The 19338-nt window shown below is 42.1% G+C and overlaps 1 protein-coding gene across 3 annotated transcripts in view; it reads left to right on the plus strand.

Annotated features, from left to right (window-relative positions):
• The window catches only part of dhx37 (DEAH (Asp-Glu-Ala-His) box polypeptide 37), a 54612-nt gene that overhangs the window by 3387 nt on the left and 31887 nt on the right, over positions 1–19338 (plus strand). For all 3 annotated transcript variants that reach the window (XM_038790309.1, XM_038790318.1, XM_038790326.1), the window contains exons 3-11: positions 4142–4311; positions 9061–9173; positions 10204–10576; positions 11724–11872; positions 13033–13125; positions 13890–13986; positions 16558–16671; positions 18377–18478; positions 18624–18738. In XM_038790309.1, coding sequence (XP_038646237.1) covers positions 4142–4311; positions 9061–9173; positions 10204–10576; positions 11724–11872; positions 13033–13125; positions 13890–13986; positions 16558–16671; positions 18377–18478; positions 18624–18738 — 1326 coding nt within the window. The remainder of the gene's footprint in view (positions 1–4141; positions 4312–9060; positions 9174–10203; positions 10577–11723; positions 11873–13032; positions 13126–13889; positions 13987–16557; positions 16672–18376; positions 18479–18623; positions 18739–19338) is intronic.

The following is a 19338-nucleotide window of genomic DNA, read 5'->3' on the forward strand; positions in this document are numbered from 1 at the left end:
TAATATAAAAACAGATAGTAAGAGATTCTACAAGTATTTAAATGGGAAAAGAGCAACTAAAGTTACTGTTGGTCTGCTCGTGAGTGAGTTTAGTGAATTGATAATGGAAAACAAGGAAATAGTAGAGGCATTGAACAGGTCTGTCTTCATTGTAGAATAGTTAAACTTCCCAAAAATACTTGGAAAATCAACAGCTGAACAGGAGGAAGGAATATAAAACAATCACCATCACTAGAGAAAATGTACTGGTAAAACTATTAGACATAAATGCTAACAAGAGGGTGATAGGTTACAGGAAGATATAGATGGGTTGGTCAGCTGGGCAGAGCAGTAGCAGGTGGTATTTAATCCTGATAAGTGCACGGTGATGCACTTCGGAAGAAGAAAGAGGACAAGGGAGTATGTACGGCATGGCTGGACACTCGGAAGCTCAGAGGAACAGATGGATCTTGGGGTACTTGTTCACAGATCCCTGAAGGTGGCAGAGCAAGTGAATAGTGTCGATAAGGTATATAGGACATGCTTTCATCAGTCATGGCATAGCATATAAGAGCAAGGAAGTTATGTTGGAGTTGGACAGAACATTGGTTAGACCACAGCTGGAGTACTGTGTGTAGTTCTGGTCACCTCACTATAGGAAGGAGGTGATTGCACTAGAGGGAGCAAAGAGGGGATTCACCGGATGTTGCCTGGGGTGGGGCATCTAAGTTATAAGGAGAGACTGGGCAGGTCTGGATTGTTTTCTTTAGAGCAGAGAAGGCTTAGGGGGGATATGAATGAGGTTTATAAGATTATGAGGGGTTTGGACGGGGTAAAAAGGAAGCAGCTGTTCCCCTTGGTTGAGGGGTCAATCACAAAGGGGCATAGTTTTAGGGGGAGGGACAGGGGATTTGAGAAAAATAATTTTCACTCGGAGGTGGTGAAAATCTGGAATGCACTGCCTGGGAAGGCAATGCAGTCTGGAAACCTCACAACCTTTCAAAAGCACTTGGATAAGCACTTGAAACACCAACACATTAAAGGCCATGAGACAAGTGGTGGTAAGTGGGATTAGCGTGAGTTCAAGGGTAGTTATTGTCGGTGCAGACTTGATGGGCCAAAGAGCCTTATCTGTGCTGTAAAGTCCCCCAAGACCAGACGGCCTACATCCTTGGGTCTTAAAAGAAGTGGCTGTAGTGACAGTAGACACATTGGTTCTAATCTGCCAGAATTCCTTAGATTCTAGAAAGGTCCCAGTGGATTGGAAAATAGCTAATGTGACATCTTCATTCATGAAAGGAGGGAGACAGAGAGCAGGAAATTACAAACCAGTTAGCCTAACATAGAAAAGTTGCTAGAATCCACTATTAAGGGAGTTAGAATCCATAGAACCCCTACAGTGCAGAAGGAGGCCATCCAGCCTATCGAGTCTGCACCGACCCACCGCAAGACAACTTTACTTAGGCCCACTCCCCTGCCCTATTCCCGTAACCCCATGCATTGATCATGGCCATTCCACCTAACCTGCCAGAATCTCACCCGGGATTCTGCCGCTGTGAGACACTGTGCCGCCCTAGTAGGATACTTACAAAACCATAATTTAATCAGAATCAACATGGGTATGTTTATTAGAGTTTTTTGAAGAAGTAACATGCAAGGTGGATAAAGGGGGGAACCTGTAGATGTTGTGCATGTCGATTTCCAGAAGGCATTTGATAAGGTGTCACATCAAGTTACTACACTTGATAAGATTACATGGTGTATGGGGTAACATATTAGCATGGATGAAGGACTGGTTAACTAACAGGAAACAGTAGGGATAAATGGGTCTGTTTTGAGCGAGCAAAAGTACATGGGGATCAGTGCTGGGCGCTCAACTGTTTGCAATCTACTTCAGTGATTTGGATGACTACCCTGTCTGTGGAGTTTGTACATTCTCCCCGTGTCTGCGTGAGTCTCGCCCCACAACCCAAAGATGTGCAGGGTAGGCGAATTGGTCATGCTAAATTGCCCTTAAAAATGATCTGGATGATGGGGCCAAATGAATGGTAGCTAAATTTGCCAGTTACATCAATATAGGTAGGAAATTAAGTTGCCATGCGTACTGAGGTACAGTGAAAAGTATTGTTCTGCATGCAGTCCAGGCAGATCGTTCCATACATGAAAAACATAGGACATACGATAAATACACAATGTAACTACATAGACATGGACATCGGGTGAAGCATATGGAATATGATGCTACAACTGTAGAGAAAATGTGCAGAGAGATCAACTCTGTCTGTAAGAGGACCATTCAGGAGTCTGGTAACAGTGTGGACGAAACGTTTTGAATCTGTTGGTACGTGTTTTCAGACTTCTGTATCTTCTGCCTGATGAAAGAAGTAGGAAGAGAGAATAACCTGGGTGGGAGGGGTCCTTGGTTATGCTGCCCACTTTACCAAGGCAGCTAGAGATGTAGACCAAGTCAATGAAGAAGGCAGAAAGTCTGCAAAGACAGGTTAAGTGAGTGGGCAAAGATTTGGCAGATGGTGTATAATATGGGAACATGTATAATATGGGAACATGGAAAAGCAGTACACTATTTAAATGGAGAGAGGTTGCAGAATTCAGTAGGACAGAGAGCTGGGTGTTTTGGTACATGAATTGCATAAAGTTAGTATGCAAATGATTAGGAAGGCAAATGGAATGTAGGCGTTTATTGCAAGGGCAATGGAATATTAAAGTAGGGACGTTTTACTGCGGCTGTCCAGGGCATTGGTGAGACCACATCTGGAATACTGTGTATAGTTTTGGTCTCCTTTTTTGAAAAAAATGTATTATTGCATTCAAAGCAGTTCAGAGAAGGTTCACTTGACTCATTCCTGGGATGAAAGCTTAGCTTGTGAAGAAATGTTGGACAGATTGTGTGTGTGTGTGCGCGTGCGTGCGTGCAGCCCACTGGTTAGTAAATGCTTTGTTGTGGGAAATAGGTTTTCTTATGCACTGTATCTAGGCCCTCCATAATATTATGCATCTGAATTAAATTTCCACTCGACATTCTCTAAATATCAAGGTGTGATTGGGAGTAGTTACCATATTGGATGTGTGAATTTCATAAATGTGGGGGAAAAAACAATTGGATGGTCGAATACTCTGTCGTTCTTGGCTGCAATAATTTAAAAGAACTCAGCGAACCAAGAATTGTAATGTTGTATATGCTAGAAAAAATAGCTTGGAAATCGCATGGCACAACTTTATTCAGGTAAAAAATACAATTTCCATGCATATTGAATCACAAAAGGTAAATGTTGAAATCTGTTTTATTTTGCAGATAATCCCTGGCTGTTCTCTGTATCTCCATTAGTCTTCATAGAATCCCTACAGTGCAGGAGGCCATTTGGCCCATCACATCTGCACCTGCCCTCTGACAGAGCACTCTACCCAGGTCCACTCCACCGCCACCCAACCTGTAACCTAACCTGCACATCCCTGGTCTCTCGGAAGCAATTTAGCATGGTTAATCTACCTAACCTGCACGTCTTTGGACTGTGGGAGGAAACCGGAACATCCGGAGGAAACCCACGCATACACTGGGGAAAAGTGCAAACTCCACACAGACAACCAAGGCCAGAATTGAGCCCGGGTCCCTGGCACTGAGACAGCAGTCCTAACCACTGTGGGTTTTTTTTAATAGAAATTTGGTGCACCCAATTCATTTTCCAATTATTAAGGGGCAATTTAGCGTGGCCAATCCACCTACCGTATGCCTCTTTGGGTTGTGAGGGCGAAACCCACACAAACATGAGGAGAATGTGCAAACTCCACACGGACAGCGTCCCAGAGCCGGGATCAAACCTGGGACCTCGGTGCTATGAGGCATCAGGGCTAACCCACTGCACCACCATGCTGCCCCCTAATGAAATGAAAATGAAAATCGCTTATTGTCACGAGTAGACTTCAATGAAGGTACTGTGAAAAGCCCCTAGTCGCCACATTCCGGCGCCTGTCCGGGGAGGCTGTGTTGAGGGAAATAACTCTTTATTTCTCTCAACAAAGAGGTTACTAACCAGTGGGCTCCAGAGAGTGGTGGGGTGTGGAAATTACTGCTTGGTTTCTCAACTAAATTTCTTGATGTTGAACAAATTTTAATGAAGTTTTAAAATCACTTGCTCTGTTCCAGATGGAGTTATACTAAAAGGTGTTGATCAGAGTAATGCATTGGTTCTACCAGCAAAAAGGGCAAAAAGAAAAAAAGTGAACGAAGTTGCGAGACAATCGAAGCAACCTCTGAGTAAGAAGCAGAGGAAACAGCTGGAAAAAATACTAGAACAGAAAGAGAAGAAAATTCAGGTGAACTATGAGGCTCACTTATTACTGATATATATAGGCAAAGCCCAGTTTAAATAAGGAATTTTAACACTGGTATCACTTTAATTGTGCTTGGTTTTGATGGTAGATTGTTTATATTAATGTTGGTGGATTCTTAAAGGGCTTGATAGAATAGATGCTGGGAGATTGTTCCTGCTGATCGGGGAATGGGGGAGGCAGTGGCTTAGTGGTACTGTCACTGGACTAGTAATCCAGAGACCCAGAGTCATGCTCTGGAGTCCCTGTTTTGAATTCTGCCATGGCAGATGGTGAAATCTGAATTCAAGAAAGAAATCTGAAATTAAAATTCTAAAGTTGACCATGAAACCATTGTCAATTGTCGTAAAAGCCCACCTGGTTCTCTAATGCCCTTTAAGGAAGGAAATCTGTCGTCCTCACCTGGTCTGGTCTACATGTGACTCTTGTTGACTCTTCAGTGCCCTCAGGGATGGGGAATAATAATCTTTATTGGTGTCATAAGTAGGCTTACATTTACACTACAATGAATTTACTGTGAAAATCCCCTAATCGCCACTCTCTGGTGTCACTTTGGGTACACTGAGGGAGAATTCAGATTGTCCAATTCACCTAACAAGCATGTCTTTTGGGACTTGTGGGAGGAAACCGGAGCACCCCGAGGAAACCCACGCAGACAGGGGGAGAACGTGCAGATTCTGTACTTGGTGTGACCCAAGCTGGGAATCGAACCCGGGTCCCTGGCATTGTAAAGCAACAGTGCCAACCACTGTGCTGCCATAAATGCTGGACCAACCAGCAACGCTCACATCCCATGAATGAATAAAAAAAAGAATCTTAAACACAGCATCAGACTAAGGGCCTGATCCTTTAGGATTGAGGTGAAGAGAAATTACTTAATTCAAAAGGTTTTGAACCTTTGATATTCTCTATCCCAGAGGGTTGTGAATGTACCATAGTTGAATACATTTAAGGCTGGGATGGAGACATTTTTGATCTAGGGATAAAGTGAACAGGCACGCAAGTGTAGTTGAAACCCTGGGGCACGATGCTGAGGACCCGGGTTTGATCCCAGCCCCGGGCCACTGTCCATGTGGAGCTTGAACATTCTCTCCGTGTCTGCGTGGGTCTCAACCCCCACAACCCAAAGATGTGCAGTGCAGGTGGACTGCTATGCTAAATTGCCCCTTAATTGGGGGGGAAAAAAAAGAATTGGGTACCCAAGATCAGTCATGACAGATGGGCCATGGGGTCTATTCCTGTGCCTATTTCTTGTGTCCTTGTGAAACCAGTGTTCAATGAAAACACTGAGCCTTTGAAACTGCATTGCAGATCGAGCACCTGCCTAATGCAGATAGCCATTGACTTGTCTGATTTTCACAGGCAACGCGAATGTCTGGTGGCATTGTGAAGCCTCAAGGCCAACAAAGACATACATATTTGCAACAAAAACAAAATAGTCTAGTGAAACTTAGCCTATCTGGCAGCTTTGTGGAGAAAGAAACAGTTAATGTTTGAGTCCAATGAGACTCTACTTTGGAATATTTTGAGTTTTTCTAGCTTTCTGCTTTTACTTCACATCTCCCAGCATTCGCAGTATTTTGCATTTATTATACATATTTGGAGCGGAACGGTGGCGTACTGGTTAGCACTGCTGCCTCACGGCGCTGAGGACCCCGGTTCGATCCCAGGCCCGGGTCACTGTCCATGCGCAGTTTGCACATTCTGCCCGTGTCTGCATGGGTCTCACCCCCACAACCCAAAAAGATGTTGGGGTAGGTGAATTGGCCACGCTAAATTGCCCCTTAATTGGGAAAAAACAAATTGGGTACTTGAAATTAATTTTTTTAAAATTATACATATTTGCAAGTTGAACAAAGGGCAGGAATAGTCACCTTTAACAGCATGACTATTTTGACAAAGCTCGCACCGTTCTTAATGATGGATATAAATTTGTATCCATTGGACCGCTGCCAAGCATGACTGTACACCCCTGCTTGAAAACCAGTTTCATATACGTTTGTTAGACTTGCATACGAGTAAAGAGCTGCATAGTGGTGTATATGATTGGATTTGTCCTCATGTTTCACTATACCCACATATCTATGGGTTTCCCAAGACTCTCAAAAGTGACGTCCCATTACGCCCTATCTGCGACTCATTCTGGAATTGACCAAATGGTTGAATGAGTTGCTACAACCGATCAGTGTAGGATTCAATAATAATAATCTTTATTATTGTCACAAGTAGTCTTACATTAACACTGCAATGAAGTTACGGTGAAAATCTCCGAGTCGCCACTCTCCAGCGCCTGTTTGGGTACACTGAGGGAGAATTCAGAATGTCCAAATTACCTAACAGCATGTCTTTTGGGACGTCTGGGAGGAAACCCACGCAGACACTGGGCGAACGTGCAGACTCTGCACAGACAGTGACCCAAGCTGGGAATCGAACCTGGGATCCTGGTGCAGTGAAACAACAGTGCTAACTACTGTGCTGCCGTGCCACCCATATCCATCACTCTCAAAGACTATACGCAGCCTTTATAGCGACAACAATGTTATGCCTATGTGCTTGTTCAACATCGCTAGCCTATTCAATAATGTACGGTTCAAGGAAGCCACAGACATTTGTGCAGTGTCACTCTAATATGGCAGCCATCTGCACCACTATGTTCTGAATCTATTGAACTAATGAACAGAGCAACATGAATTCTGTTTTAATGCCATCATATGCCCATGGATTTACCTCTGGGGCCAGTCATCGCAACTGTTTTCATTAGTTTCCATAACAAAGAAAGTTTTTTTTTTACAAATTTAAAACGCCCAATTCTTTATTTGTTCCAATTCAGGGCCAATTTAGCATGGCTAATCCACCTACCCTGCATATCTTTAGGGTTGTGGGAGTGAAACCCACGCATTCACAGGGAGAATGTGCAAACTCCACACAGACAGTGACCCAGGGCCGGGAATTAAACATGGAACCTCAGCACCGTGTGGCAGCAGTGCTAACCACTGTGCCATCCTGAGAAAGACATTTTTGATGGAATGCCCCCCTAATCTCTTATCCCTTTCATATTTCCAATATGTAGATGATATGTTTGCTATATTTGAATTTGCATGTGTTCCATCCCGTGCTCAAATTCGCTGTTGAAATGGAGCAAGCACACTTTCCTTAATGTGCTGTTTGAGAAACCTGTGAATGGGATCTTGGCTGCAGTCTACCCCAAACATGCCTTCGCTGGTCACTTTACACGTTGCGATTCCTACAACCCCCAAGAATTACAACACTGGAAATTTTGTAAATAGGGCCCATGCCCGTTGCTCATCGTGCAAGCTTGACACCGAAATAGGGTGCATCACAGATATCCTGCGGGATTCTGGCAACTCCGATCAGATAATTGCTTGTGGTATATCGCACATATTCATGAATGGACCTAAGGTCACAACTTTCAGAAAAATGTCCGTCTACCTCAAATTAACCTGGAAGATTGAAGTATCTCAAGCATCTGAGCAATAGGTGAAGCTACTTGTTCCACGCTGGTATTAAAATAAAAGTAAAGTCACCATAGTCCCAGTTGACCATGAGCTTTGAGGAGAGCTGACTGGTGGTGATTTAACCTGAGGATCACCACATCAGACGAGGGGCAAGGTTGAGAAGGCGGGATTTCATGAATAACCTCAGCCGGTACAGGAATTGAACCCACATTGTTGGCCTTGCTTTGCATCACAAGTCAACTGTTCTGCCAACTGAGCTAAACCAGCCCCCCTCGATATGCAGTAGCAGCACAAATGGTGTTTTCCACTAATCGGACACTGCCAAGTAGATACACTGCCTATCACAAAAATGAGTAACATAGTTTATGAATTTCAATATTGGTATGATATAATGTACATGAGTCGTACATCCCAATGACTGGCGGGTCGTATCAAGCAGCGCATCCTTTCGGCTGTTCACAATTGGCAGAGTATTGACCGTGCTCAACCAAGCCATGAGTGCAAATCTCTGAACATAATGTCTAACGTTAGATGTGGATCCACGATTGGACAACATTTGCTGAACATCCTGAGTGTGTTAAGCATTACTCTAACAATCAATTCACCATTAACAATCAGGCTGGCTATTCCGTTGTTAAAGTTACATATATTCATATGTAGGAACTTGCCCTCTGTAGGAAAAAGGAAAGTGGCCAGATAATGCACGTGTTTTGAATAATAAGCATGGGTACAATAGCTGCCTGTTGCATTCACCATGGCAATGTCTCAACCAATCAGAGCTGACTTAGCAACCCAATCAGCACCTCTTTTCTCATGCAGTATAAATTCTTGTTCCATTTGAAATTTGGCGTTCTTGCATCTGACCTGATGAATGCAAAGTGAAAACCTTGCTGGCATGTCTTTTGTATTTAGCAATGCTCAAGATAAGTGCTACCAAGCGACTGTTTGGAAAATGATTGGAAGTGCACCCTAGCTTTGCCTTGGTACAGACTGGAAATTTAAAGAAGTTTAGCCCCAAAGTTTATTTTTTAAATGTTCTTGAATGAACTGTCCAAAAATATCCTGTTTTCTAAATGGTTGAATATTTATCTTAATAAAGCATACAATTCAAAAACAGCATTACAGAGATCGCTTGCTGATAGTAATGAGATGGTCAAGGCATTGATAAGAGTACGAAGGGCAATAAGGTTTTACCTGTCTTTAACACAATTTACATATTTTGTGTTATAATTAAATGTTTTTCAATTTTCCATCGTAGAGAAAAGATATTCTAAATAAATTGGCAGAATGCCAGGTTTCCGAGTCCGAAATGAAGCTTTTCTACACCACCTCAAAAATTGGCACTGGAAAACGTTTGTACCAGCCGAAACTGTATGTCATTTTCTTATCTTTCATCAGAGAATTGTTTAATGAATTACGGCTCCATGGTTAGAATGTGCACTGAATGCTTTACATTCCCCTCAAGTGCACTATAGAAAGATTCTGATGGTTGTAAAACTGGAGGTTGTTGTTCATGTGCACCATGCTTTTAAAAAAAATTAAAAGTACCCAATTCTATTTTTCTCCAATTAAAGCACAGTTTAGCATGGCCAGTCCAACTACCTTGCACATCTTTGGGTTTGTGGGGATGAGATCCACGCAGACGCGGGGACAATGTGCAAACTCCACTCCACACAGACAGTGACCTGGGGCCGGGATCAAACCCAGGTCCTCTGGGCCGTGAGGCAGCAGTGCTAACCACTGTACCACTCATCATGCTTTATCTAGATTAGAATATATAAAAATTTCAAAATAGCAATTTTGTCCTTTTTTAAAATTTACAAACTCTGACTCTATAACTTAAGTTGCAATCTGTTGTCAAACTTGTGCGAGCATATCTTCGTGAAATGTTTGAAGGAACCTTCCAATTTGGGGAATGTTAGGTGTAAAGAAACTGGCATTTAGACGCAGCATTTGTCATATGCTCCGTGTTCTGCGATGACAAGAGCCATCACAATGCAATGTCATTTACTTATGCCACACAGTTTGTACTTTGGTGTGAGCAAAGATCAACTTGAGTGTCTGTTGTGATTGAAACATTTTTATTTTGAGGATGAAAGTAGAAAGAATGGAGACCCAAGGATATTCATACTACTTGGGAGGTGGCTATTTTACATCAGGAAAAATATTTCTGTATTTTCCCTTGAACCATTTTTGGCCAAGATATCTCAGAGGAGCATGTAATAGATATCATATATTCAGTTGCTGAAAACTATTCCTTCCATGCAGGATGGCTGATAACTTGGTGACGTTTTATCAGTTTTACATTTTCCTTTACTCTTTGAAAATACTGCATTAATTCGTATTCAGTATCATTTTTGTTAAATTGATAGAAAGGTTTGCCATCATTTTTGTATTTTAGGTCTGGACAGGAGGTTAACAGTGAGTGCCGAATCAGTAGTGTTAGCGGGGTCAATAGGAAAAGACGCAGAAGAAACTCTGAGGTTGTGGAGGAAGCACCAGAGTCTGAGACTAGTACATCTTCAGACAGTTCGGATGAGGAAGAACAAGTGGACGATGCAGAGAATACAAAAAGTGACAGCATACGGTCAAGTGAAGAAGAGAAAAATGTCAACAACAGTGAACAAATTCAGAACTCAAGTAATGCAGAGACAACGACTGAGAAAGCAACAGCATTGGTGTCCATTAATAAGAAAACCAATCAAAACCTGATGCCGCAACCTTCTGCAGAACCTGCTATTTTCATTCCAGTGGACAGAAGCCCAAAAATTCAGGTGCTCAATTGTGGTCAACTGTAAAATTTGTTTTCATTTAAAATTTTAATTTGGTCTCTTTTTAGGGTCATCATTCAATCCCTACAGTGCAGAAGGAGGTCATTCGGCCCTTCGAGTCTGCACCGACCCTCTGAAAGGGTCAGGCCCCTACCCTAACTCCATCACCCAGTAGATGGGGTATCTAACCTTTTAGACACTAAGGGGCAATTGGTCATGGCTAATCCACCTAACCTGCACATCTTTGACCTGTGGAAGGAAACCGGAGTATCTGGAGGAAACCCACGCAGACAAGGGGAGACAGTGCAAACTCCACACACAGTCACCCAAAGCTGGAACAACCCGGGTCCCTGGCTCTATGAGGCAGTAATGTTATCCATTTTGCCACCGTGCCGTGTCAATTCATATTGACTGGTTTTGGTGTTTTTAAAATGCACTTGTCATGTTATTATAATTTTCCAATGACCAATATCATACTGTGGATGGCAGAAATCATGCCATGCTGCCATCTTGTGTACAGAAAATGGAGATTGGTTGTTAATGACTATATTAATATGGGAGCAGCACAAACTCTATGTACTGAGGTGATGGTATGACTTGGGTTCCCCAATAATTACGACAGTGGAAATGTAACACATTGGTCAGAATGTTTATTTTTTTTAATGTTATCTGCCTTTTTTCAAGTGTTAAGTATTTCCACAATAATTTCTAGCCTTGATATTGCTGCAAGTATCAAATGGAACTGTATGAAGTTAATTTGTTTGAAAAAGAGGGATTTATGGTAGGATACTGTCTGCCGGTGGTACCAACCTCAATGATACCTTTCAATCTTGTTAACATTTTAATGTTGCCTATGCCGCGCACTTACCTAGATTTGAATGAACCCAGGCAGTGTGACCTGAAGAATTTAGCTCTGAATTAGAAAGCTACAAATTTGCCCGTGGAGTTTCTGTCTAGTAGTGAATTTCAGCGACTCTTGATACAAGCCATCTGAGTTGGGTCATCAATGGAGAGGGGTGCAATGAAAAACGTCAATTTATTTAAAATATTTCAGGAGACTCATTTCTATCCCTGTTTATGTTGATTTACTCGTGTCTTTATAACTATGTCAGTTAACCGTCTTGATAGGAGATGTTCTCTGTTCTTTCAGGAAGCTCGTCTGAAGTTACCAATTCTAGCTGAAGAGCAAATTATCATGGAGGCCATTAAACATAACCCTGTGGTAGTTGTTTGTGGTGAGACGGGCAGTGGTAAAACTACACAGGTGCCCCAGTTTCTCTACGAAGCTGGATATGCCAGGTAAAATAAACGTGGGCTTAAAATGGAGCATCTAGTTGCTAAGATGTCTAAAATATATTCAGTGGTTTTTAAGAAAACATATTTAGCATAAGATATTTGCAAATTCTGTTTTTCCCATTTTGCATACTGATCAAAATGTTTTGTTTCAGTACAAACATCAAATTTTACACTGCAATCTGCGTATTAGCGATTTGTAAGAAACTCTTTTCGATGATTGTCAGTCTCCAGTACAGTTCTTAAAATTATTAATGGGACGTGTCACTGGCACATTTATAGCCCATCCTGAACTGCCCGTGAAAAGGTGTTAAGGAATTACCTTTTTAAATGCCATTGAATTGGTTTGCTATTAAGTCATTACTGAGGATTGGGAATCATATATGATTCCCAGTTCGGGAATCGAACCGTGCTGCTGGCCTGCTTGGTCTGCTTTCAAAGCCAGCGATTTAGCCCTGTGCTGGAGTGGATGAGATTCTATTATCTTTTTGTACCAATTGTATGAGTATTGTTTAAAATAAAAGGCATTGCAAGGTTTGTTTATGTAAAGGAAATCTTCAGGCACATGATTAGTTATATTTTTGCATTATTCCTAGTATAACGTGTCATCACACAAACTGACAACTTTTTTTTGCAATTTAGCGTGGCCAATCCACCCACCCTGCACATCTTCGGGCTGTGGGGGTGAGACCCACGCAGCCACTGGGAGAATGTGAAAACTTGACAGCACAATGACCCGGGGCCAGGATCGGACCTGGGTCCTCGGCGCCGTGAAGGCTGCAGTGCTGACCACTGTTCCGCCGTGCCGCCCTAACTGAATAGACTTGTTATATTTTGATGCTTATGGCTGAGCATCAATAGATAGCTCACTTGCTTGTTTTTAATATGGTCTAGACTATTGCCTTTATTCAAAAAAACCCTCTGGTTTCATGATTCATATTAATATTTATCAAGGGTAATGAAGTTTAGCCATGAGTTCAAAACAGCCCAGCGACCTCCCTTTTTGCAGCTGAAATCACATTTTATTTTGAGCAGTCCAAATGTTTAGTCACTGAATTCAGTCCATGGTTATTTCTAATTATTGTTCGGAAAAACATTATCTAAAGTGTGAAAGTACTTTGCTTTAAGCATCAAACAATAACCAACTCTCTGGTCATTGTCCACAGTGTTAATGGAATCATTGGCATAACAGAGCCCAGGCGGGTAGCAGCTATAAGCATGTCCCAGCGAGTTGCAACAGAAATGAATCTTTCACACAGGTAAGAATATTTCGGAATGGAAACTGAAGTATGCTCGTACTTAACATCATAGGGATTGGGTGGGTGGGTGGGTGGTGCGGGCAGGTGAATAGGGGGTGGTGTCAACTAGTCAGGCAGTGTTCAGGATTTTGCCTAAGCAACCGACATATATGCAGATGAAGGAGCTTTTGAGACATATATAAAGTTTAAATTCATCCTTGCATTAATCTGGGTATACCTCATGTTGATGATCCAAACTGATTTTCCTATGCTGATTGGGGTTTATCCATCATTCAAGTAACTGTTCAAAAAGAAATGTCACTCTGCGAAACTTCAGGTCCCCAGCGTTCAATTAAACAAGGCAACATATATGGCCTCAAAGCCCTTATCCATTTGTAGCCAGGACAATAAAATATCGACATACTGATCGTTTGTTTATTGTAATCTTGTTGCGTTAATGCTTTCCATCTGGTAGAATTGCTTATCAAAGGGTAAATTTTAGTCATTTTTAAAACTGGAAATGCGGTGGTGCTCTCTGTAGTGGTCTTCTGTCTGGGCAGAGACCATTACTCCGGGCATTTGCTAGGCTCAGTGTCACGCAAGTTGGTAAGCTATAGGTAAGAGTGGTGAAGGTATAACTAACCTAATTTTTGTTTTAGTTCTCTCCCCATCGTTTATGTTTTTATCTGATACACACACAATTTTTCAGTGCGGGCCATCTGTTGACAAGTAGCTGATTTTGCCTGGTACTGCAGCAATACTGAATATTTAACTTGTATCTGTAGGATAGTTTCATATCAAATACGATATGAAGGAAATACAACAGAAGACACAAAAATAAAATTTATGACTGATGGTGTGCTTCTAAAGGAAGTACAGAGGGTGAGTTGGACTCCTTTATTGAATGTATGTTGAGTTCAAAACGTAATTGATTGTAGTGGATCGATTTATGTTTCAAAAAACTATTTTCCATGATTTTTCTGTAACTACTCCAAAAGCATTGCTGGCTTTAATATAATAGAATGAGTTCAGGATAATGCAGACAAGAGCTGTTGTTGTATTGGTAGGATGGTGTGACGTTGTTTGCCTACACATTGTTGTAATACATAGAAAATTGTGGATCATGCACAGCCACGCGTAATATAATTAAGTTACACTCAACAAGAACAGAAAATACTGGGCAATCTCAGCAGGTCTAACAGCATCTGTGGAGAGGGAAGGGAGCTCGAGTTTTGAGTCTGGATGACACTTTGTCAACGCAGCAGAAAGGGCAGCATGGTAGTTCAGTGGTTAGCACTGTGGCTTCACAGCACCTGGGGTCCCAGATTCGATTCCCCTCTGGGTCACTGTCTGTGCGGAGTTTGCACGTTCTCCCCGTGTCTGTGTGGGTTTCCTCCGGATGCTCCGGTTTCCTCCCACAAGTCCCAAAGGACGTGCATATTAGGTGAATTGGACATTCTGAATTCTCCCTCTGTGTACCCAAACAGGCGCCGGAGAGTGGCGACTCAGGGATTTTCACCGTAACTTAATTGCAGTGTTAATGTAAGCCTACTTGTGACACTAATAAAGATTATTATTATAACAACGAACGTGCAGTAACAGGTTACCCCCAAGAACGACAAAATCATCAAAGTCAGGGCAGAGACTTTTATACTTATTTTTGTGTCCATCGGCTATAAACATATTAATTTAGCAGAATATCCAGAATCTAGTATAAAAATATTGTGGGTACGGGCTACAGATGATCGGTTCACGATTCGCGGTTGACCAAGTTGGATTTCTTTTCCCACAATGAAATAGCTGAGGACCAACAGATGGGTTTCACTCGGGTGCTCCAGTTTCCTCCCACAACCCAGTGGAGATTAGGTGGATTGGACATGCTAAATTGCCCTTAGTGTCCAAAAAGGTTAGATGGGGTTATTGGGTTACGGGGGTAGGGTGGAATTGAGGGCTTATGGTGGGTCGGTGCAGACTCGATGGGCCGAATGGCCTCCTTCGGCACTGTTTGCACAGTAATTTCTGTTTTTTTTTCAGATTCTAGCATCCGCAGTTATTTGCTTTTATATAATACACTCTCTGCAGGTTCTTAATATATTGGTAATGTTTGCAAAAGTATAATGTACTTTGTAACGCCCAATAAAGAGCACCCCCTCCCCATTGCTCCAAGAAATGTTTTTAATTTCATAAGAAATGCAGCCAGAGTTACAGAGTTGGAATCCATTGATGTGATACTCTAGTAATGTGCTACACTTTAATGCTGTACTGCAAGCTTTGACAATACAAACAAGTAAACAGCTAGGTGAAGTCCTGGAAGGAGTAAGCAATACATCAAAATGCCTAAATTTTGATAATTTGTTAATAGTTGGCTGGTTTTCAATTACACTATATTCTGTTGTTTGGCAATTAAATGGTAACTGTGTACTGTATATAACTAACTGTGATTATAGTTAACTAACTGTCATAGATGTTTACAGCATGGAAACAGGCCCTTCGGTCCAGCTTGTCCACGCCGCCCAGTTTCTATCACTAAGCTAGTTCCACTTGCCCGCAGTTGACCCATATCCCTCTATACCCACCCTGCCCATGTAACTGCCTAACTGCTTTTTAAAGGAAAGAATTGTACCCGCTTCTACCACTGCCTCTGGCAACCTGTTTCAGATGCTCACCACCCTCTGTGTGAAAGAATTTCCCCTCTGGTCTCTTTTGTATCTCTCCTCTCTCACCTTAAACTTAGGCCCTCTAGTTCTAGACTCATCTACCTTTGGGAAAATATGTCGACTATCTACCTTATCGATGCTCCTCGTTATTTTATAGACCTCTATAAGATCACCACTATGCCTCCAACGCTCCAGGTAAAAAGGTCCCAGCCTCTCCTTATAACTCAAACTATCAAGTCCTGGTAACATCCTTGTAAATCTCTTCTGCACTCTTTCTAGTTTAACAATATCCTTCCTATAATAGGGTGACCAGAACTGAACACTATTCCATGTGTGGTCTTGCCAATGTCTTGTACAACTTGAACAAGACGTCCCAACTCCTGTATTCAATATTCTGACCAATAAAACCTAGCACGCTGAATGCCTTCTTCACCACCCTGTCCACCTGCAACTCCACCTTCATGGAGCTATGAATCTGTACCTCTTGATCTCTTTGTTCTGTAACTCTCCCCATCTCCCTAACAGGGTCCTGCCCTGATTTGATCTACCAAAATGCATCACCTCACATTTATCCAAATTAAACTCCCATCTGCCATGTACAACTGGAAAATGTTGTACACAGCCAGTAATATAATATAATAATAATTGCTTATTGTCACAAGTAGGCTTCAATGAAGTTATTGTGAAAAGCCAAAGTTGAGCTTTGGTTATTCATCAGTTTTGTTAATCTTCCTGGGCCATGTTGGCTGCAGTTAACTGGAAATTATTTGGTGAAAAGTGTTTTTTAATCTCCCAGGACTTTCTACTCACAAAATACAAAGTGGTTATTATAGATGAAGCTCATGAACGGAGTGTATATACAGACATCCTGATTGGCCTGCTATCTCGTATTGTTCCTCTGCGAGAGAAGGTAAATAGTATTTCTGCCTGTTACTGGCATTTTGTTTAGATATGATTAAATGTAATATACCAATACTAACATTTTCGATTCACTGGACTTCCAAAATAAAATCACACTCCAGTTGGCATATTTCTAGGAGGAATAATGAGGATTCACTGACTTAGTTACAACTTAAATGTTTAAGTCAAAGAACAAGAGAGAAGTTCACCATGCTCCACAAAAGATCAGCCATGATCTCATTGAATGGCGGAGCAGGCTCAAGGGGCCAGATGGCCTACTCCTGCTCCTAGTTCTTATTTCTTATGTTACTCATCTTAGCTGTAATAACATGTGGTAGGAAGCAAATACCAGGCACCTCCCTACATGAAGCAAAATACCTTATGTCAAGTTAGGAGTGTAACGGAATACTTTCCACTTGCCTGGATGAGTGCAACTCCCACAAGACTCAAGAATCTCGGCACCATCCAGGACAAAGCAGCCCGCTTGATTGCTGCCCCGCCTCAAACATTCAAACCCTCCACCACTGACAAACAGTGGCAGCCGTGTGTACCATCTCCAAGATGCACTGCTGTAACTCACCAAGGTTCCTTCGACAACACCTTCCAGAAGTACAAGAGCAATACCTGCGAACCCCATCACCTGGAGGTTCCCCTCCAAGTCACTCACCATCCTGACTTGGAAATATATTGCTGCTTCTTCACTGTCACGGGGGCAAAATCCTGGAACTCCCTCCCTATCAGCATGGTGGGTGTATCTGCACCTTGAGGACCACAGAGGTTCAAGAAGGCAACTCACCACCACCTTGTGAAGGGCAACTAGGGATGGGCAATAAATGCTGACCTAACTAGCGATGCCCACATCGTGTAAATGAATTTTTAAAAACAGTAGTTAGCACTGTTGCTTCACAGCACCAAGGATTCGGGTTTGATTCCTGACTTGGGTCATTGTCTGTGCGGAGTCTGCACGTTCTCCCCGTGTCTGCGTGCGTTTCCTCCCGGTGGTCCGATTTCCTCCCACAAGTCCCAAAATACGTGCTTGTTAGGTGAATTGGACATTCTGAATTCTCCCTCTGTGTACCCGAACAGGCGCCAGAGTGTGGCAACTAGGGGCTTTTCAGAGTAACTTCATTGCAGTGTTAATGTAAGCCTACTTGTGACACTAATAAAGATTATTATTAATTTTACCTTCCCGAACCAAAAACAAAAGATCTGGGAATAAATCTCTATTCCTGTGAGGGATGTCCGAATGATTTCTGACATTGCAAAGCTACAAAAGTGGAGAAATACAAATACCTTTTTGATGTAAAATACACACAGCCCACACCCCGCCACATTTGTGATATATGCATTCATAAGGTAGGAAAGTGGGGATTCTGTTGATGATGAAAAATAATAGATACTGGACATAATATTTTGCATGCAAAATTCAAGGAAGATATTCTGCCTGAATGTATGGCTTATATTCAACATTTATCACCGAGAACAGTGTTGAAGGATCTTGTGTGCTTTATAGTAGGTTAAAATATTCAAAGATCGTGGCATTGGAAAAATGTTACTGAAGAAAACATGTACATTCCACATAACTCTGTTTTTGATCTGGTTTTATCAGCATAATATTAGAGTGGTGTTAAATTCCCCAAGTGGATACTTTGCACTTGTAATCATTTGACTGTTCTTACGGAATGTACCCAGTAATTCTTAGCTTGTTCCAACAGAAAGGGCAGCCAATGAAACTGATTATAATGTCTGCCACCCTACGTGTGGAGGATTTCACAGCGAACAAGAGGCTCTTTCCAACTCCTCCCCCTGTTGTCCAGGTAACCTCACCATGTTACTGTACAGCAGAAAAGTTCACATTGGAATGCCATTTTATGAAATATCTTGTAAGAAACATTGTGGCTGAGATGCTCATGCACACTTGAGAGCCTTACTTCCATCTATTAAAACTGATTATTCTTTAAGGTGGATGCCAGGCAGTTTCCTGTCATTGTTCACTTTAACAAGCGCACTCCACTTGATGACTACGCTGGAGAGACTTTTAGGAAAGTGAGCAAAATCCATCGGATGTTACCTCCAGGTAACAAAATTACCATAATTACTGTTCTTTCCTTTCACATGTAACTGCTTTTCATTGTAAATTAGTTCCATCTTGGTTCTTGATTTTTATTTTTGCAGAGGATAGCTAGAATTCTCTAAATCTTGGGCTGTTTGTATGCAAATTGTGCTCAGCTTGTTGGCACCCACATGAATGCATACATTTACCATTTAAAACATCATAGAATCCCCACAGTGTAGAAGGAGGCCATTTCGCCCATCGGATCTACACCGACCCTCTGAAAGAGCACCCCAATGACGTCCACTCCCCCACCCTATCCCTGTAACCCACCTATCCTTTGGACACTAAGGGCAATTCAACATGATCAATCCACCTAACCTGCACATCTTTGGACTGTGGGAGGAAACCGGAGCACCCGGAGGAAACCCACGCAGATGCTGGGAGAATGTACAAATGCCACACAGTCATCTGAGGCTGAAATTTAACTCTGTCCCTGAGGTAGCAGTGCTAACCTCTGTGCCACCATACCGCACTTCGAAGCAAATGTTAATTTGGCCACTCAGACCGTTTACACATTGTCTTAGTTGTAAACCTATCCAAATTTTTGCAACACTTGAAACA

The sequence above is a fragment of the Scyliorhinus canicula genome, chromosome 1 (genome assembly GCF_902713615.1).
Source record: "Scyliorhinus canicula chromosome 1, sScyCan1.1, whole genome shotgun sequence".
NCBI lineage: Eukaryota > Metazoa > Chordata > Chondrichthyes > Carcharhiniformes > Scyliorhinidae > Scyliorhinus > Scyliorhinus canicula.